Here is a 19836-nt window from a genome sequence, read left to right on the forward strand (position 1 = left end):
TTCGCACTGAGTTTTTGTAAATCCAGTTTGAAACATTGATAATTCATGACGTCATTCAGTCATAAATAATACGTTCCCTGAACAAAAGAAAAACACAATTCTAGATTAAGACATGGAAATCATTTAGTCCTACAATGACCAATTCTATAGTTCTGATATAGGGAAAAATGCTGTTGAAGCTTTTTTAGTTGTGATCATGATCATTTTGTTTTTGACATATTCAAATGGAGACCTAACCTTTGTGAATTAAATTAGAAAGTACAAATTCGAGCACAAAATAGAGATGACTTCAGTAATGTGACGATTTATCCAAATGATGACTTACACTTAGTAAATTGAATTAGAAATACAAATTGGAACTCAAAAATAGTGACAACTTGAGTCACATGACGACTTATCCAAATGTTGATTTAAAGGCTACTTAGCCTATTTACAAATTGTGACTAAAAACAAGGACAACATAGTGACGACATAGGCTGTCTAATTATTTGACACGTACGGCTTGTATCAATAAGGATCCAATCCCACAGTTCGCGATTAACTTTAAAGTAAAAAGATAACCCAAATCCTAACAAAATGGGTAGACAACCACAATTGTGAAACCAAAAGATTGTAAAAACAGATTCATACTATTTCAACATAGGCCTATCCATAACAATGACATGTTTGTTAATTAGTCATGATGAAAGGGAAATGCGCAGACAGCATGAGTTGAACAAGTCCATCATTATAAAGGATTTCCAGTAGTTTTCCTAGTACAGTGTAGTAGGCTTTTTACAACCACACACTACACAGTACCGGAATAATCTTACAATTAGTCACAACAACGTGAAAAGGTCAAGTTGTAAAAAACCTACGCAAAATTCACCTCATCGCAGCCATCTCTGCGGGGAAAATGCAGCCCAGTTAGGCTTGTTACCAACACTTGAATGAGTGAAAATTAATCAAATTAGATTAAAGACTCGAACAATGCCGAGGAATGGTAATACAACCTGACTGAAACTTGAAACTATCGACATTTGTGAAGACAGACACGTAACATGAAAGACCATCAGGTCACTTATAGTGGTCAAATGCATCCATTTAACAGGTTTAAACTTACAGAAATCAGTTGAATAGTTAATCTAGATATCCCATAGAGCATGCTTTCATTGATAAGTTGCAGATATCGCCGCGATTTAACACGTTTTGGCGACGTTTTAAACACGATTACTGCTGAAATTTACGATTCCCAATTTTTTTTACGATTGCATAGAAAACCAGGCACCACCCGTATTTGCCAAGGTGAAAAGACGAATAAATTATAATTCACGTAGCTTTTCAAATAACGGATTCCACAAAATTTAAGACCAGTTCTAAAGTTAAGTCATTTTAGAAAGTAATATAGACCGATATTAAGGCAAAATACCCAAAAATAAAGATATTAGAAATGTTGGTTGGACCGGGTGAAAATTTTAATTTTAGTCCCTACCACCCGTCCAGACATTACAACAATGAGCTGCGATATTGAGATAGATCTCGAATATTCGCGTTTCTCGTTACTACCAAAATTGCGTAAAAAATTCAAAATCCCCCAATAACCTGCTTAAAATCAAAAACATTTACCTTAAGTCCGGTTTCAGGGGATCGGAAACATCGGTCAGTATTGCCGTAGATCCCCTTTCGTTTCTAGAAAATAGGTGAATGAATTGATACTGCTCTACGCGAGCACCTTGATTGGTCGAGCCACTAGTCACGTGACCTTCATAGAAATTTTCTCGCTCGACGATTGGTCGGATATCACGTGGGTCATTTAGTCAATCGGTGGCCAAAACAAGGGTCTGCTATTGCATAAATTGTCAAAAAGCATCAAAATCGCAATTGCAACTTTTGATAAAACAAGTGCACGAATTCTATCGTAGGATTTTTCATCCCGTGCACGTTCGCAAGTTGACGATTTATTCGGTTTAATACTCAAATAAAGCTGTGAAAATTGTAAAATTTTTATTAGCAGACACGTCATATCTAGGTACGGACCAATGAGAGCGCGGCTTACTGGCGTGTAGAAGGTTACTATGAGCGACTATCGTGTATACTAGGGTAGATTGCGTATTTCTGTAGTAAACCTCACTCTAGTACATATCATTAACATAATATATGTACAACAGCATGGCGCTGGTGCTGAAAATTACGATGACACTAAGATATATTTTCTACGTCGAATATAATTCGTGTTGTAGGGCCTACATTTGAGATAAAACAGGGACCCGAATTACGAATGACTATCGAATTAAAAATCGGCTCTTCTCAATCCAAGAGGCGCAGGGCCCCGCGACAGAGGTGATGGACGTCACGTCGTGAACCGTACGGCAATATAGTGACATTGTATCTACAACGCCAAGTCTTTATTCATCGCGAAATTTGAAATCGAACATTAGAAACGTCACATTTAGTAACATTGATTCTCCCTTAGTGCCAGTGTCAGTTTCCCACCGAGTTGACTGGCGACCCCGGAGTGAACCCAGTGCACGGGCTTTAAGAAATTAAAAAAATGTTTAATAATATCGGAATCATTTCTATTTGGAAGTGGCTTTTAAAGTTTTTGAGAGAATAACCTTATTCAATAAATCATTTGATGCCGGGCAATTAACACGGTACGGCTGAATCGACCGGCCGTAAAAATAGCGAAAGCCGCGTGTCAATCGTCTAGTGCTGCCCGTATGCATAAATATAGCGGGAAAGACTTGAACTAATATGTTCTACTGTGGCATGCCAGGGGTACTGATACGTAAGTCATAGTTCCAGTCATCAGCCAACACTAGTTTGTTTTAAATGAAAAGTCGTAACGAACGAGAAATTCGTAACGACGTTTTCATTTAAGGGGAATCTGCATTCGTAAACGATTTTCAAGCCCCATGTTAAATAGAACTCCTTGCACAGCGAATGAATTAGCATCCGGTGAAGCGGCAGATTCACATGCCAAAGGAAGAATTCAAAGCAAATAAAACTTTATTCCTAAAGATTTTCAAACCATTAAATATACAAATCAATATTCTACTAACACAGTTCTTTATTTGCACTCCGGATCTTACGGGACAAATAAATTTCACTCACGTCATTCATGCACTAGGATAAGTGAATTGCCCACAAGTGATGCGCACTTGGCTTGGCCTAATATTCAAATGGCTAATAAACTGAATACTAGTTTCCTGTGCTTGTTATCACCCAAGGAGGCCAAAACCTCCCACAGAATTTTTATAAACTAAGACATTCAAATTGTTGTTGCTATCTTATCTTTATTTCAATTGTACACATTTACACAATAGATATTGTAATGTTATAGTATTCCACAGAAATATATCTATATTTACAAATCTGAGACGACTTTCCGAGATATTCACTAAAGTTATTAAAATTCATAAGATACCATAATTTATTTATATACATTAAGAACCTTTATAATATTCAAAAGTACTTCCTGAAAAAGAAAATAATCCTGAAATCTAAATCAATTAAGTCACTGATTGCAACAAAGGTCTCTACAGTTACAAATACATACTAAGTATACAATGGAAATATAAAGTAACAAAAAATAAATATGATTATAATTCGTCATTAGATACAGTTATGTACATTGTTTCAACGTGTTAGAAATTGTAAACAGTTTAAAATAAATAAATTATACAGCCATGAAATATTGCATGATTTTATTAACTACAATGAGCGATGTCGTTTCTATTAATTCCACAATGGAGGAGCGAGGGCGTACTGGATCGACAAACCAGCAGCAAAAACAATTTTAAGTATTACATCCACAGCCGGTTCTTTCTTAGAATCTATTCGACATAAGAACAGTTAAATATCTGAAGTGAAGTAATACATCATTGATAACTGTAAAAGGATTGACCAGAAAATCAATACGAAGTCAAGCTGTTTCTTAGCTATACGTGTCATACACATTCTTCCTTGAAGAGAGATTTCATCAGAGATTAAGTGTAGTTTACAGTGTGTGGATAGTAGCAGGACCGATCGGATACTTAAAAACTGAATTTGGTCCTTTCCAGCATTCGCGCTGGCCAAAATTCTGGATATGGACCAAATTAGAACTGACCAACTACTGATAGTGTGAACGCATTTCAAAGAGATATTTCACTCAAAAATGATTGAAATGAAAAAATAAAACTAGAAATTCATATCGCGCTCATGTACCAACCAGACTGAAAACATGGAATATTAAGGGACATTTTTAAATCTCAAAATGTGACGTAATAAAGAGCAAAATTTTACAATTGTTTACTGAAGAGGAAAAGTCATAGGGTTCATTCATAAAGTTTCTAAGTTCTTTATTTTCAACCTTCCAATTCAATTTCAAGTATTATATACAGAAAAACTCACTTAACCCTTTCAGTGCGTCTACACCGCGGTGCGGTGTATAAATCAGTGATGATTTTTGCTAGTACACCGCACTGCGGTGTATTGATGTAATTAGTAATTTGTAATTATCTCTATTGAAAAATGGCAGCAAGTGTCAAACATAGTGAAATACTAGTAACTAACGATACACCGCACTGCGGTGTAGACGCACTATAGTGGTATTCCCATTGTTCAACACACTAGGGTGGAATTTTTTAGAATTTTCAAATTTTCTCCAGCACTATAGGGTATTAATTAGTCAGCGCTGAAAGGGTTAATTCAGATCACCGGGGACAGGAAAATTTTGTCCGAATTAAACGAAATCCGAATTATGTGCTCTCATTTGAAAAGAAATAACCAATAAAGGACTAGAATCTTAGTCCGAAATATGTGAAAATCCACAAATAAAACCGATCCGAATTAAACGAGTTTTACTGTATGTTATCAAGGGAGAAATGGGGATAATTTTGGGTCCCTCACCTCCCACCATGTATGTATATGCAGGGTCGATCTAAGCACTTGTCCGATTACATGGGACACTCTCATCAGGGAAAGTAGGTTATCATTATCACTTATCCCCTGGGCTAGTGCAATTTTACGTCACAAAGCTTTTTTCCCACTCGATACAACGGATGATAGTGCCACTGCCTGTGTAGGGCAAGTAGCTTTTGGAGGGGGCAAGCAAAACTTCAGATATGCTTGCCCCGAGGCAAGTGGCTTTCATTCCTTAGATCGGACCCTGGTGTATTCTATGAACTGCTCCTTATGAAAAACACTTCGAAATCACCATAAAATAGAAACAATGAATACATTCATGTAGCCGAATAAAAACTGTTTCGTTTTGAGCTAAATTTGTGTACACTTTATATTTGTCTATTAAACTAGATTATAGTGTACAGCTACATCACTACATATATAGACAGTAGTCTAGCTGTCGTACTATGTGCTGCTGTTGCTGCTAGATGGCGCTTCCGTCGACGAGTTTAAAAGTTCGAGCCATCGTTTTTCGAATAGTTTCCGTAAAGCGTGACCGGCCTGACCGACTTCGGATTCATCTTCGTTGAATTTCTCGCAATTGTCGAACACGAGACGAACATCGGCGGCGAATTCAGCACGAGACGTGTAACTATAGAGATATACAACAATGAGGAAATCAGAGAGAGTTCGAACGTACGGAAAATTCATAAAGCTGATAACGTTATAAACCTTATTTTCTAAAAATTATTAACCTTTCGGGATTACCCCTCATCAGGTGAGGGGTTACCCCTCATCAGGTGAGGTGATATCCCCTCATCAAGTGAAATATAAGTAAGTCAAATGCAACAAAATATAAAATTCAAGTACAGAAATCGAATAAACAATATGGATCACCTATGAGAGAGGACATCATCAAAATAGCATTTTCATTGAAAATGAACTAGAAATTATTCTGATTTTGATAGTATTTTCATTTTAGGGAGTAGTCGAGCTCTTAAGTATAGCAGACACTACTCTCAAATAGTAATAAGGTCTATTGTACATGTCAAATACTTTCTTTTCCACCACAATCTGGATCTAACTAGTCTAGACTTAAGCTTTAAAACTAAGCGAGCTAGAAACATCAAGTTTAAACTGGGCATATAAAATGAATATTTTGATTTTGATCGTCTCAATTTCTCAATAGATATTCTGTTTTCAGCGCCACCTACCTGTTATCCCTGAGTTTATTAGAAATTGTACGTAAATCCATCGGATGTTTGATGAATCGTTTATATTGCGGGAATTGTTTCGTATTTACGGGAGCTCGGAATGGCCATGCTTGATCATGAGCTTCGAGATCTGACAACACTGACCTAGAAATTAATTATACACATTTTTTTACGATTCAGTAGAAAGTTTTGAGTCACATGTTTAACAATATTCGGTAACAGATTTGAGGGAAGTAATTAGTGGCAGCACGGTGACCACTTTCCATCTCCTGAGTTGGCCTGATTATTTCATGTGAATACACAAAATTTCCTGAGTGAATCAGAGAAATTCTAGGTTAAAATGTTTATAATTCATTCATTTTTCATTGAATCAAGTACTTGAGGTCAATAGCATTTTCTGATTTCCTTGCAGGCTTTTGGTAAAATTTATCAAATTGAGTTTCCCTGATTTTTTTCTTGATTTCTATTCTTGATTCCCCGAGTTTTCCTGAGCTTTTGGTAAAATTTGTCAAATTCCCAGAGCCTTCCCTGATTTTTGTGAATCCCTGAGTTTTCTAGGATTTCCAGGTCAGTGACCACCCTCGTCAGGTTTTTGATCCGACCTATTCAACCAATGTTTCCACTCACTTGCAAGGCGTCATATCATCGGATAATTCAGTTTTTAAAACTTCACGTTTTGCCCGTTTTTCTGGAATGTCGTTGTCTTCATCTGGTTTTTTTTCGAGTTTGATTTCTTTCAGAATTTTACTACTTCGCCTCCGGCGTGGTTTTATTTTCAGTAAAGCACACGACGCACATTGCCATTTCCTCGGAATTCTGAATTCGATAAATGAAAACATGGTAAGTAATTAAAACAGAATCAGAATATGAACCAACTTAAGAGTTTAGAAGAGTTTTATGTCCCAACTGCGAGTAACAGTGTAACCCTAGTGGGTCTTAAGAGACGACCAGGGCTGACTAAGTGACGACTAAACCTGACTAAGGGATCATTCATTTATTACATACGCATGAAATTTGACTTTTTCTACCCCCTCTACGCAAAATCAACCATTTTTTCATATACATTAAGCATTTCAGTACGCCATTGCACTGACCCTCCCCCCTAATGTGTACATCATAAATAAATGGTCCCTAAGTCAGCAGGGCTTAGTCCATGCATGTGTCTCGACAGTCAACTCCAGAGGTGGTTTCGAACTAGGGACCTCTTGGATCCCAGTCCTCCACTCAACCAACTGAGCTAACTGCACAGGACTGTTCAACACAAATCATCACAATGCACCATCTCAGCATGGAGCAGACTGCGTTTACCTTAGATCTCGTGGGATCTTTTTTTTCTTTTTAATATTCATGGACACTTTATGTTTACAAATACCGTACATACACAAGTTAAAAATACAATGAATTGATTGACTGTCTCACGTTTTACAGAACATTTTATGAGATTCTCAACAAATGTTCTCCTTGTACAATCATTGTGTTTACCTATTACAGATAATCTGGGCGTGGTCGTATCGAATCGGATGCGGTAAGGCTGTATGTAATGGTAACATCATTCACGTGTGTAACTATCAGTCGACAAGTCAATAAATTAGACAAAATACAATGACGTGTCACGGAGTCACGTGATAATCTGAGGCAATCAACGCTCCGGGGTAAACACAGTCTACTATATCAACTTGTCGAGTCAGATCCAGTGTAGATTTTGAGAATGTTTCGGTGTTTTGATAGAGGTATATATTAATTACCGTGGTAATGGTGGCGTTAGACAATCGATATGGAACGCTCGCGGACAGTCGTCGCACTGCGCCATTCTACCGTTCTTCTTACCGCATACAACGCAATGTGGTGCACCAGTTACCTGCGTTAAACATTCGTAACAATACCATTCACCATCGGGTATCGCGTCCATACGAGGCTGAAATTGAGGGTATACATCAGTTTTATCGATATATCAATATATTGACTTAATCACCAAGATCCAGTTCCACAGTTGCGAATTAAGATTTGACTCAGAGTTAACTCATCGAAAATGAATTGATTTTAACTCAGAGTTAACACTAACTCACGACTGTGGAACTGGCCCCAACTTATCTTATCAATTACCGCATCAGGGACTAAAATAAAACTATTTTTAGAGACGCATTAAGGGAAATTGAAGAATTAGAACAATCTTTATAAGAGGGACAGTAGAAAATTGTGTCAGGGGCTGCAATAGTTTTTTCAATAGCATCAAAAAACACCCCCAAGGACTGTCAATCAGGGACAGTTGGCAGCTCTGATAGTGCTCAGAGTTCAGATTTGACTCCGAGTTAACTCATTGTAAATGAACTGTTGACTGGTGTCTTGACTGACAACTGAATGAGTAGTTAAATTGAGCTTAGACTTGTCTTAAGTTGTTTGATTGGTTATAGAACATAAGATGAGTTCAGATTGGTCATTAGATTGTTAGATTCATACCGATAATATACGGAGGAAAAGGAATCTAACAATCTAATGACCAATCTGAACTCATCTTCTTATGTTCTATAGCCCAATCAAACAACTTAAGACAAGTCTAAGCTCAATTTAACTATTCATTTAGTTGTCAGTCAACTCACCAGTCAACAGTTCATTTACAATGAGTTAACTCTAGAGTCAAATCTGAACTCTGAGCACTATCAGAGCTGCCAACTGGCCGCCTTTATCGGTATGATGATCAGTTACGCGCGTGGTAATCCATTAGGGGATATTCCAAATTCGTATTCCATTAAGCAAGCTTTGGCTTTGATCATAAATCTAAAGCGTTGATTGTACAACTGGGGATTAAAAAGATTTTTCCAAAAAGATGAAAGCGATAAAAGGAAGACATACCTTGAAGCAGTAAGTGTGATAACCTTTATCACATCCATCACACAGTAACAACTCAGCTTCATTATCGTCTTTCACACAGATCTGACAGATCACTTTCATGATTGATTTCTCCCACGCGATCGCGCAGTTCAACTGAATCAAACACAGTTGTAGCTGCGCGGCTGTAACGCATTTACGAGAAGCGTTTCGCCAGTTTATCAAACCAGGTGGCGCATCTTCCTCGTGATCGCCGCCGGAGTTGTCGCGACTGCCGAGAACGGTCGGAAGATTTAACGTTACGCTGAAAATCAGAGGAGAGAAATAATCAAACATTCCGGACTCAGTTCAATATAGAGAGTGACTGTTAAAACTTCATGGTTCCCACAGCAACATCAATTCATAATTCAAAAGTTTTTCCCAAGTATTTCATGGGTGATATTTCAATTCACACAGATGGAAATGAACAGATACTATCATACAACAGGGACATCAATATTCAGCGGTAACTGGATGATAAAGATTATTTTCAAGAAAAAATTGCTGCAGAAAGTTTCCAATTGACATCCCATAAGTATGCTATATGAAATGTAAAATAAATTGCTCAAATATTTCCTGGATTAGAGGAAAATCTATTGAAAACTGAAATATTTCCAAACTAGAAAATTTCAAAATTTTCACAATTCAAAATTCCCAAGTTGTTCCTGATTTCCTGATTTACTGTGGGAATCATGTTTTTGGACAGAGAACTGCGGAACTGGAATTCACGCGTTCAATTGAACTTACTTTCTGTTAAGCGGTGGTTTAAGATATCTGCGTTCAATATTACGTTCTAAAGCTAACAATCTTTCCCGCGCGACGTTCAACATCTCCTCAGGTGAACGCTGCTTCTTCTTAACGACCGCGATCCCGTCGTCATTGGACGCCGGTGATTTCACTGATTCTTTCGATTCTCGCGATCGTTTCGATTCGCGTCGTCTTTTCGCTCGACGACCTTTCTTTCCCGCAGTGGTTTCCTTGACGACTACGGTGGACGGGTTCTCGTCGGGTTTTTCCGTTTTTCCGCTTTCAACGACTTCAGCGATTAAATCATCGAGATGAGAATCTAAATCTGATTTCTTCTCATTCTCTTCCTTCTTCACATCTTCCTCATCAGTTTTTGCATCCTCGTCACCAGTCACCTCTTCGTTTTTATCATTTTTATCCTCTTCTATTTCATTTTCAGTATTCTCTTCTTTGTCTGCGGATGATTTTTCTGCGTCGGTTTTTTTATCCTCCGATGATGTCGGTTTTTCCTCTTTATTATCAACATCTTCATCATCGCCGTCCTCTTGGTCTTCATCGGAATAATCCGGTTTTGGAGGCATTTTCCAACCCTACAAAAAATCAGCATCACAAACAACTTGAAATGTGTTCAAAGTGAACTCATCTTTCGGTCAGTCATCAGACTATGATATAAAGTGTTTTTAATCTCACTGCCTTCTTTGCTTTACTCCCTCTCAGCCTCTTCTTGCTCCTTTTGTTTCCCTCTTCCTCCCTCTATCTCTACCCTCTTTGCCTCCCTCTCACTTTCCTAATTTTCTCAACTTCCCTCCATCTATCTCACTCCCCTCTCATCCCTTCCACATCCTGTATGGACCTCTTCATTAGCCTTTACCTTTCTTCCTCTCTAATTCCCTCATCTCTTTTTTCCCCCTTCTTTCTCTCTCCTCTCTCTCACTCCCTCTCTCTCTCTCACTCTTTCTTCTCCCTCTATCAAAACTTACTTTGATTTGTAAACTCGCTCCCATCACACGCTCTGCTAATGTTTCCACATCATCCATCAGAGTCATATTCACTTCTATAAGAGCTCTGTGAATATACGAGTCTTCATCATCAGCTTCAGGAATTACGATTTCTTCTTCCGCATTCTTCGCATTTTCATCATTATCTTCAACCCCTGAATTATACATTTCAGAAATCACCAAACAGCAGACAGCAAGTACTACGAGACTGGTGCTAAGCTAATGTCTATTTCAACCTGACTTGAGAGCATTCCTGGTAGCCTAGCTCGCTCATTTTTGATAGTAAATACCTGATAAAGGTCGTAATAGGACCAGAAAGGAAACTGTTTGAAACTGTATTGAAGGATATCCAAAAAGTCTTTATTGAAAGGGGTCAAAAGTCAGGTTGAAATAGACATTAAGAGATATTCAACTATGATCCATTGATAAGTCCATGTCGTAGAGGTGATATGAAATGCACAAAGTCTGAAATGTTTCCTTGCGCTGATAGTTTTGACTCAGCCTCTTATAGTCATCACATACTCAAGTAACTAGTTTCGTATTCCAGGATCCAGTTCCACAGTTGTGAGTTAAGATTTGACTTGAAAATGTAGTTCGGCGTTAACTCTCACTCACAATTGTGGAACTGAATCCATTGAAACATCAAGTAAGAAACATTTCAGACTTGTTTTGATCCTCAGCGTACGATTCTATATTATTCTCATATATTACCTTCTTGTTTTGCTTTCTCGCAGGAATGTAAAATATAATCGGAATATTTCTGTAATTGTTTCTGTAGCATTCGTTCGCGAATTCCTCTCGGATGTAAACATCGAGTCAGCAGACGCACGTCGTCTACCGATGATGTTTTCCACCAGCCGCGTTTCATTTCTATATAGATAATCAAATTTAATTTTTGAATCAATCAAGTTTATTGAGGTGTATGAATAGGCGATGGACTTTCCCCTAAGTTTTCCAACACCCAGTTTCATAGACTGAGTATCAAAGTTATCCCTAGGGTTAAATCCTCAATCTGGGTGACAACCACCATACTAACAATGAGAAACCATGGTTATAACTGACAAATTTCAAAGAGGTTCCCAGGGACTATTTTTCTTCCATATCTATGAAACCCAGCCCTGGTTTTTGGTTAAATTTGTCAAATTCCTCGATTTCTCGAGTTTTCCAGGTCAGTGGCGCCACCCAGACTTCGACAATCCTTCAATGGTTCTGTATTTTTACGTACCTTCAGGAATCGGTTCCGGTTTCGGCAGACGTACGGTGTCAATTTGATTGACAGGTGTCAAACTGACGTTGTGTTCGGTAACGGGCGTTGAGCAAGTCGCCGGTGAGCTCGTTAACTCCGGACCGTAAAACGAAGGTGAAGCAGCAGTCGACGTTATCAGACTAGAATCGTTACCGTTTAAAATACAAGGGGGCGCTACAGTAGCTGATCCGGGATATCCCATTAACCCGTAATTACTAGCAGCTGCAGCAGCTGCTGCTGAATAGTGTAGCTGTCCCATCTGGAATGATGCAAACATCGGACTCTGAAGCTGAAAGAAATCAACCAATGATTCATTGACAGTCACTCTTATACGGGACAAATTTCATCTTATCAAAAAAAGACCCGACTTGAGCGGAGTCTACTGTACTCATTCCATCTCTAATAACTTACCTGGAATGGACTAAACGGTACTGGTAGAAAAAACGGAGATGAAGTGCTGCCACCTATATGCGGAGTTATAGTCGGCGTGGTAACAGCAGTCGTAACTCTCGTTAAACTCGATTCATCGCACGGCATTTTCGGAAGAACACTGAACCACGATTTCTGGCGATCCGACAAATTTTTCAGCATCTGTTCCGCGGATAACGACGTCGCCACGGTAACGGGCAGCGAATTAAACGCGTTCAGTCCGGAGAAATTATTATTGTTGAAAATTTGCGGCGACGACGACGAGGGGTTGGCAGACGTCGGATGTTTCTTACTGAGAATAGAGTCAATGCTCATGAATCCCGGATGAGTTGAGGAGGCAGGTAGTTTTGGGTTAGGGGTAATAGCACCGTTTGTTAAATCTGAGTCTTTTTTCTCATTAAATGCAGATGTATGATGATCACGCGTAGTAGGACTGTCGCCGTTTTGCTTCGAAGGAGAATTGGACGTTTTTTCCTCACAGTTTTTAGACGGTTGCCCCGACGATGATGTTTTCATTGTTCCGTCTTGTTTCGCTATTTCGATCAATTCGCAAAGTTTTGCCGATGTCGGTTTTTTCAGGAATAAATTGTAATCCGAAGATTTCTGATCATTGAACACTTTTCCATTCACAACTGACGAACAATTGTCGTAAATTATTGAAGAAGTTTTTTTAGCACCGTCATTTGTTTTATCAGTTGTTTTATCTAATGTTTTATCATTTGTTTTATCTAATGTTTTATCATTTGTTTCATCCGATTTTTTATCAGTTGTTTTATCATTTGTTTCATCCAATGTTTTATCAGTTTTATCATTTGTTTCATCCAATGTTTTATCAGTTTTATCATTTTTTTCATCCAATGTTTTATCAGTTTTATCATTTGTTTCATCCAATGTTTTATCATTTGTTTCATCCAATGTTTTTCTATCCAATTTATCATTTGTTTCATCCAATGTTTTATCAGTTGTTTTATTTGTTGTTTTATTGATTGTTTTATCATTTTTTTCATCCAATGTTTTTCTATCCAATGTTTTATCATTCAAACTATCATCGTTTAATCGATTATTTTCCACCGCTGGTATTTTTGTTTCTGCGGTGATATCTCCGTTTTGTACGGTTGTCACGGTGACAGTAGCGTCGACAACGCTGTCCGGTTTGTTATATTTAATCTCCGATGAATTCACGTACCGGTTTCCGGTTAGTAAACTGTACGATTCTCGTTTCACGTCTATTTTCATGACGTCCGTCGAAACGGAATCGTTTTCGCGTTTTATCGATTCCGTTTTAATCTCCGTGGATTCAGCAGTATCCCCCCTCTGGTGGTTCTCGTCAGAACTAATCTCACGCGATGATGATTGACTTTGTTCGATTTTCGTATTGATTTTAACGGGAATTTCATCCGTTTCTAAAATCTCTCGTTTGATTCCGTCCGAATTTAACGACACTGATTCACTTTTCGATTCTTCTTTAATCGAATCGCTTTTCATTAAAGTATCCGACTCCGATTCCGTTTTAACCGGAGGAATCGTCGATTCCGTAGAATTCGATTCTTTTTTAAGGAATTCCTTCTTTATATCCGGTTTACGAATCGAACCCGGTTCCGATTTCGCACTGGAACCTATTTTATCGTCGGATGGCTCCGGTACGACGACGGTCGACGTTTCGTCGTCGTTGGAGTTTAAAGTTTCCGAGAATTCGTGCGTCGATGATTCCATGCTTTCGATGTAGAGCGCTCCGATGTGAGGTAAAACCCAGTAACGTCTGTGATATCGATCCTGACCGAACTGCATCCCTCTCAGTTTATGAGACGACGTGAATACTTGTTCCCTCAGCGTCGCTTGTTGCTGGAAAATATAAACACCGAGAACTTAGAAGAAATCTTCATTTATTTATTCAACAAATCAGGGGTAAAGTCACATCTTAAGTCCAAAAGAGGCTTTAAAATCTTGAGACTGGTCTTAAATTGTTAGATTGGTTATAGAACCAACATCAGCTTACGCTGATCTTAAGTTGTTCATTGGCTATAGAACCAAAATGAGTTTAGACTGGTCTTATGTTGTTAGATTGGCTATAGAACAAAAATGAGTTTAGACTGGTCTTAAGTTGTTAGATTAGTTAGTAGATAGATTAATGAGTTTAGACTTACTAGCAGCTGCAGCTTACAGCTGATTTAAGACCAATTCAATTCATTTACACAAAGATCTATTGCTTCTGAGTAATTACATAATTACATATAACAGACCATCCTAGTTCTACAACCAATCTGAATAACTTAAATACCAGTCTATAAAAATCTCATTTCTATAGCCAATTTAACACCTCCAGACCAGTCTCATAAAAGAAGACCACTTTTGGACTTTGTAACTGTAAACCTTGTTTGGTTAAATCTGTCATATATATTTTTACCTTATTCAGTTTTTCTATCTTTTTCTCCAAATCTTCCAGTGATAAATTTTCTTCGACCTAAAACGAGTAACACGATAAATGTAGTAGGATATGAAGTCTGATTCCGGGTTCGCGGAATCCAATTACACAATTCTGCAGATGTAATTTGACACTTGGACTGGATCCAGTTGCATACTTGTGGTTATCAGTTTTTCTGAAATGGTTTGTATATATATATATATACCTCTGAAACGTTGACATGAGCTCCTATTTCACTGACGGCTCCGTCGCTATCGTTCCCGCTTTCATCTTCCTCATCTCCTCTCACATCATCCATCGTAGAATCGTTCAACGATTCATTCACACTTTTATCTGGACGGTTTGTCTTTTTAGCTTGAATCGTTTTCAGTCTAAAAATAGAATTTCTCATTCATTTCACTCTCACAATACGTTAACACATTTTCAGTTAATCATTGCTGGTCTTCATCGGTTTGAATTTTTGTGGTGACAAGGGTTTCTTGGTTGAAGATTCTTCTCAGGCCCCTCTTTCTCCCAGCCATAAATGGGAAAATTCATAATGCCCTCCCTGAGTTAAGTTGGTCAGTGGGTTTGAGAAGGAAAAGAAACATTGAACGTGCCAATAATGTCCCAATAGGAGCTCAGGGGGTTGAGGGGAACCTATTAATACTGCCATGATTTGAGCTCAAAGGGTTGCTAACAATGTCCTGATTGGTGCCCAGTAGGTTGAGTGAAAGCTGCTTATAATACTCTAATTGAAACACATGTTAAGATTTATCCTAAAAGCAACATCTAACACATTTTTAGCGAGGTGCAGTTGAGCTGTCAATCACTGCTGGTCTTCATCGGTTTGAATTTTTGTGATGTCTAGGGTTTTTTGGTTGCAGATTCTTCTCAGGCCATAAATTCAAAATTCATAATGCCCTGACTCAGCCTAATGCCTAATGCATTCATAATGCCCTCCCTCAGAGTCAGTGGGTTTGAGAAGGAAAAGAAAAGAAACATTGAACCTGCCAATAATGTCCCGAGTGTTGCCTGGGAACCTGCTAATACTGCCCTGATTTGAGCTCAGCGGGTTGAGGGGAACCTGCTTATAATACCCTAATTGAAGCAGATTTTAAGATTCAGCCTAAATACCACTGAAAATAAAACACAAGTGGCGAAGAGAGTTTATTTGAGATAGATATAAAACTTACTTCCTCAGAGTTCCATCGACGACCCACTTGTCTCTACGATAGTTATTCATCGAGTCAATATTTCTATCGATTTCATTCACGATGTTTTTACTGCACAATAATTCATTACACAGAAACGCTAAAATCTCAGCTTTATGCGTCGGATTTAACGCCTGTAGAGGGCGCTCTTTTAACAGCTTCACGTGCTGAAATAACGAACAATTTCTATGCGAGATTACTGATATTTCTACGACCCCGACCGAGGTTTTATATTCGACATACTTTAGTTTCCTCGTTATTTGATCGAGCTTTGATGAAAATGCGAAGAATTTCGGAGATATTTTCGTCAATGATTTCAACATCTGCGATTCTCTGATGCAGTAACGTCGTAGCCTGAAAAATAAACGAGTTGATGATATTCAATGAGTGTTTAAGAAATGTATGATTTAAGTTGTATGATTTAAGATTTTAAAAGTAGAAGCAAGTCTTAGACCCAGTGTTAAAGATCTCTGTCAATATTTGACTGTTCGACTAAACATATTTGTCTGAATGTTTATAACAAACTGGCAATTATTCGTAATCTTAATGTTGAGTATTCTACCCATAATTGCAATTTCTAATCTGTTTTCTAATCTTATAAATGCAGAGATTACTGTTAAGATATCGCGCTATATCAAGAAAATAAATTATTATTATCATTATCAAATCTACAGTCAATATTAAAGAACAGTGAAATGGGGTCCAGGACCTGCAGTTATCGGTTTAAATTTGATTCCAGGGGTAAAACATTGAAACTGAGTTTGGATGTAAATCAAGATAGAATACATACCTCTCTAGGATTAGGAACGCCCGGATCCTGTAGAGCTGATTTCAATAGATGCGTTGTTAAAGACATCAATTCGTCTTCATGTTCGGGATCATTGATTAAAGCTAACTGTAAACTGTTTAAAGTCGGTATCGAAGCTGAAATAAATACACAATTCAACAGTTATACAGTTGTTAGGCCTATCAGGACAATCGCCCCCGGACAATTGCATATATTATCGTATATGAATCATCAAATTTTAAAATCAAATTCTATCATTTCAGGACTATGGACAATTTTTACGGCTGCCAAATGCAGGAAATAAGGTACCAGGATTCAGTTCCACAATTCTTTTTTGACTCTTGGGTTAGATATGTTCTCAATTTCTGAAACTTTATCTTATCTGAAACTGAGTCAAATCTGAACTGAATTTGTGAACTGGACGCAGGTATCAGTGGGTTGCAGGTTCTACAGTTTTATATTGAAACCAGGCACTAATGATGAGTTAATACACCAGTTAGTGAGCTACTGATCTTTCATTGATCGACGGAACTTACTGAAATATTTACTGAATCCGAGAGCTTCACCGAAATTATTCAAAAACTCTATAATCATCAAACAATCCGAGAACGCCTTCGCCGCCAGTTTAACCGATTTTAAACGTTGGAATGTCGGCATCGGACGATGATCGGCGATTTCCATATCTTCAATCGGTTTCTTCAATTCTAAAGCCATCTGTAATTCCGCCTGTCTCTGTTCCTGTTCAAATCGATAATCAAAAACATTTCAGCTTCAAATAAATCCTAGATTTCTTTTTGTTTCCTGAAGAATGAATGTCTCTAACAACTTGTTTTATATTCTTGTATTGCAATGGCATTCTAATAATTTTATGATTTCATGTATCACTATTGTAAAGCGCTATGACTGCCTTATAGCATAGCGGTATATAAACAAATAAATCATTATTATTATCATTATCATTAATGATCTGTATAATTTTATCGTACCCATTTTTTCTGGCGATTAATTCTTTTCTCCTCCTTTCTTTCCTCTTTCATTCTCTCGCGTTCCTCCTGTTTTTTTCTCGCCTCTAAAGCTTTCACTAACATCATGTGTTGACGTCTCCTTTCTCTCTCCTTGAAACAACGACAACATAAACAACTCATATTTAAAATATTTTGGACAAGTATCGTTTGTACAGGATAAGTAGTGAAAACTCCTGGGTATCGTAAGCTCGTACATGTACTTCAAATAAACAAGTTAACCTATGAATTACTATCCATCCCTTATCCCTGGGACCAGTTGCATAGTCAGGGCTTTGAGTAAAGACCAGTCTAAAGCCATCTCAGATCTATAGCTAATCTAACATTCTTAAGGCCATTCATTTAAGACCACTTTTGGTCCAAGTCTAGAGTATAGAACAGGCCCTTGGAGTCTAAGCCCACTATTATACGGGTCTCGTGTCTTATTTTGACAGAATTTTGATACCTAAAATAGTACTTGAAATATCTCCATGTGATAGATATCTATCTATGTGAATTGTACGGTCACCTCCAGAGATGTACGGTACTCTATACGATGTATTTGGATATTCTACATCTATACTGATATAACATATACAGTACGATTCCCTATCTTACCATGCTCACCATAACCAACATTTGTCTCCTTCTTTCTCTTTCCTTTTTTTATATCGAAATGCAGCAATAAATATATAAGAGACATTTGTGTCAGAGGTGTGATCATCCAAATGATGACTTACACTTAGTAAATTGAAGTCTTATCATCCAAATGACAACTAAATTGAATTAGAAATTCGGACTCAAAAGTAGAGACTACATTAGGACCCATTTCCAAACTTCTGAGTTAGAGTTGAGATTAGTTCCTCGGAGTAAAGATAAGTCCATTTTGAATATTCTAACTCTAGAATCAGATGTAAGGAACTGTTGAACTGAGTCCAGCGTGGAAATGGCGGGGTTCAGTGCGCAGTGATGTGCTGACTATATAATAAAGACTTGACCGATTTTGTCTGTTCTGACAAGTTAAAGTGCTTGAATCAGAACTCATTACCTGTTCTTTCATGATAACAGCCTGATGCCTTTTTACTTCACGCTCCTGAAATATATGTAAAATGAGAAGAAGAGTTATAGAAGAGATGTGTTAACCTGGCGTAGAATCTGATCAGTAAATGTGAAAACGAATAGCTTTTTTAATGTTAACGAGATTTATTTAGAATACAATCTCTTGCTACTAGGGAATTGAGTAGCTTCATCAGGTGAATGAGTACCAGTCGATGTAGAAACAATATGTGAAACTCCCTATAAATACTGTTGTTTCAGCATTGACTGGTACTCATTTACGTGATGTTGCTACAATGCGCACTTGTAGCAAAAGCTTGTACTCGAGAATAAATCTAGTTCTACTATTTGTCTTTACATTTTGCTATATATGATAAATATATGTGACAATATATACAGTTATTAATGATGCAGAGAATGGAATTCATGCTATTGAAAACATCTAAACACTTTACACATAAACAACTAAAGCGTTAGCAGCAACGAGAACACATTAATTACACGTAGAATTCCACAATTATCAGTTTAAATTTGACGATTTCATCGACTAATTCTAACTGAAGTCAAACTTCATCCTAAGAACCGTGGAACTAGGTCCTGCTTCAATTCAAAACTTAGTTTCACAAACAACTAATAGTTACTGAGCTGAGCTAACATAACTGTGCAACTTTGGAGCTGGATCTATAGCCGTTTTGTGAAACTAAATCTTCTGCCATGTCGTCGCAGTCATGCCAACAACCCTTAGTAGATCGCTGTTACCTAATTCAGATTGTATATACCTGCCCGATCTAGACCGGTCTAAAGCCCATTTATTTGTAATGAAGTGATGACTGTGCAACGTCGGGAGATGATATAATAATCAACACTGATCTAAACTAGAAGCAATGAATTGTATCAACTTCCTGATTTAGTGGTGATATTGTTTTTAAACATTGATCGATGCAGTATACCGATAGTGACAATGCTGTGTACGTGTGTATCCCATATCGTATTGTTTTTTGTAGAGTGCAGA

At 37.7% G+C, this 19836-nt stretch overlaps 1 protein-coding gene across 1 annotated transcript in view; it reads right to left on the reverse strand.

Moving 5' to 3' along the window:
- Positions 1-3285: 3285 nt before the first annotated feature.
- LOC141907146 (bromodomain adjacent to zinc finger domain protein 2B-like) overlaps positions 3286-19836 on the reverse strand; it is a 35656-nt gene continuing 19105 nt past the window's right edge. The window contains 20 exon segments of the mRNA XM_074796721.1: positions 3286-5518; positions 6081-6224; positions 6708-6896; positions 7826-7995; positions 8931-9210; positions 9675-10282; positions 10673-10845; positions 11402-11560; positions 11916-12225; positions 12348-13163; positions 13239-14207; positions 14770-14826; positions 14993-15158; positions 15963-16138; positions 16224-16334; positions 16771-16904; positions 17304-17505; positions 17754-17882; positions 18387-18428; positions 18817-18861. Coding sequence (XP_074652822.1) covers positions 5332-5518; positions 6081-6224; positions 6708-6896; positions 7826-7995; positions 8931-9210; positions 9675-10282; positions 10673-10845; positions 11402-11560; positions 11916-12225; positions 12348-13163; positions 13239-14207; positions 14770-14826; positions 14993-15158; positions 15963-16138; positions 16224-16334; positions 16771-16904; positions 17304-17505; positions 17754-17882; positions 18387-18428; positions 18817-18861 — 5067 coding nt within the window. The 3' untranslated portion in view covers positions 3286-5331.

The sequence above is a fragment of the Tubulanus polymorphus genome, chromosome 6, assembly GCF_964204645.1.
Source record: "Tubulanus polymorphus chromosome 6, tnTubPoly1.2, whole genome shotgun sequence".
NCBI classification, from domain to species: Eukaryota; Metazoa; Nemertea; class Palaeonemertea; order Tubulaniformes; family Tubulanidae; genus Tubulanus; species Tubulanus polymorphus.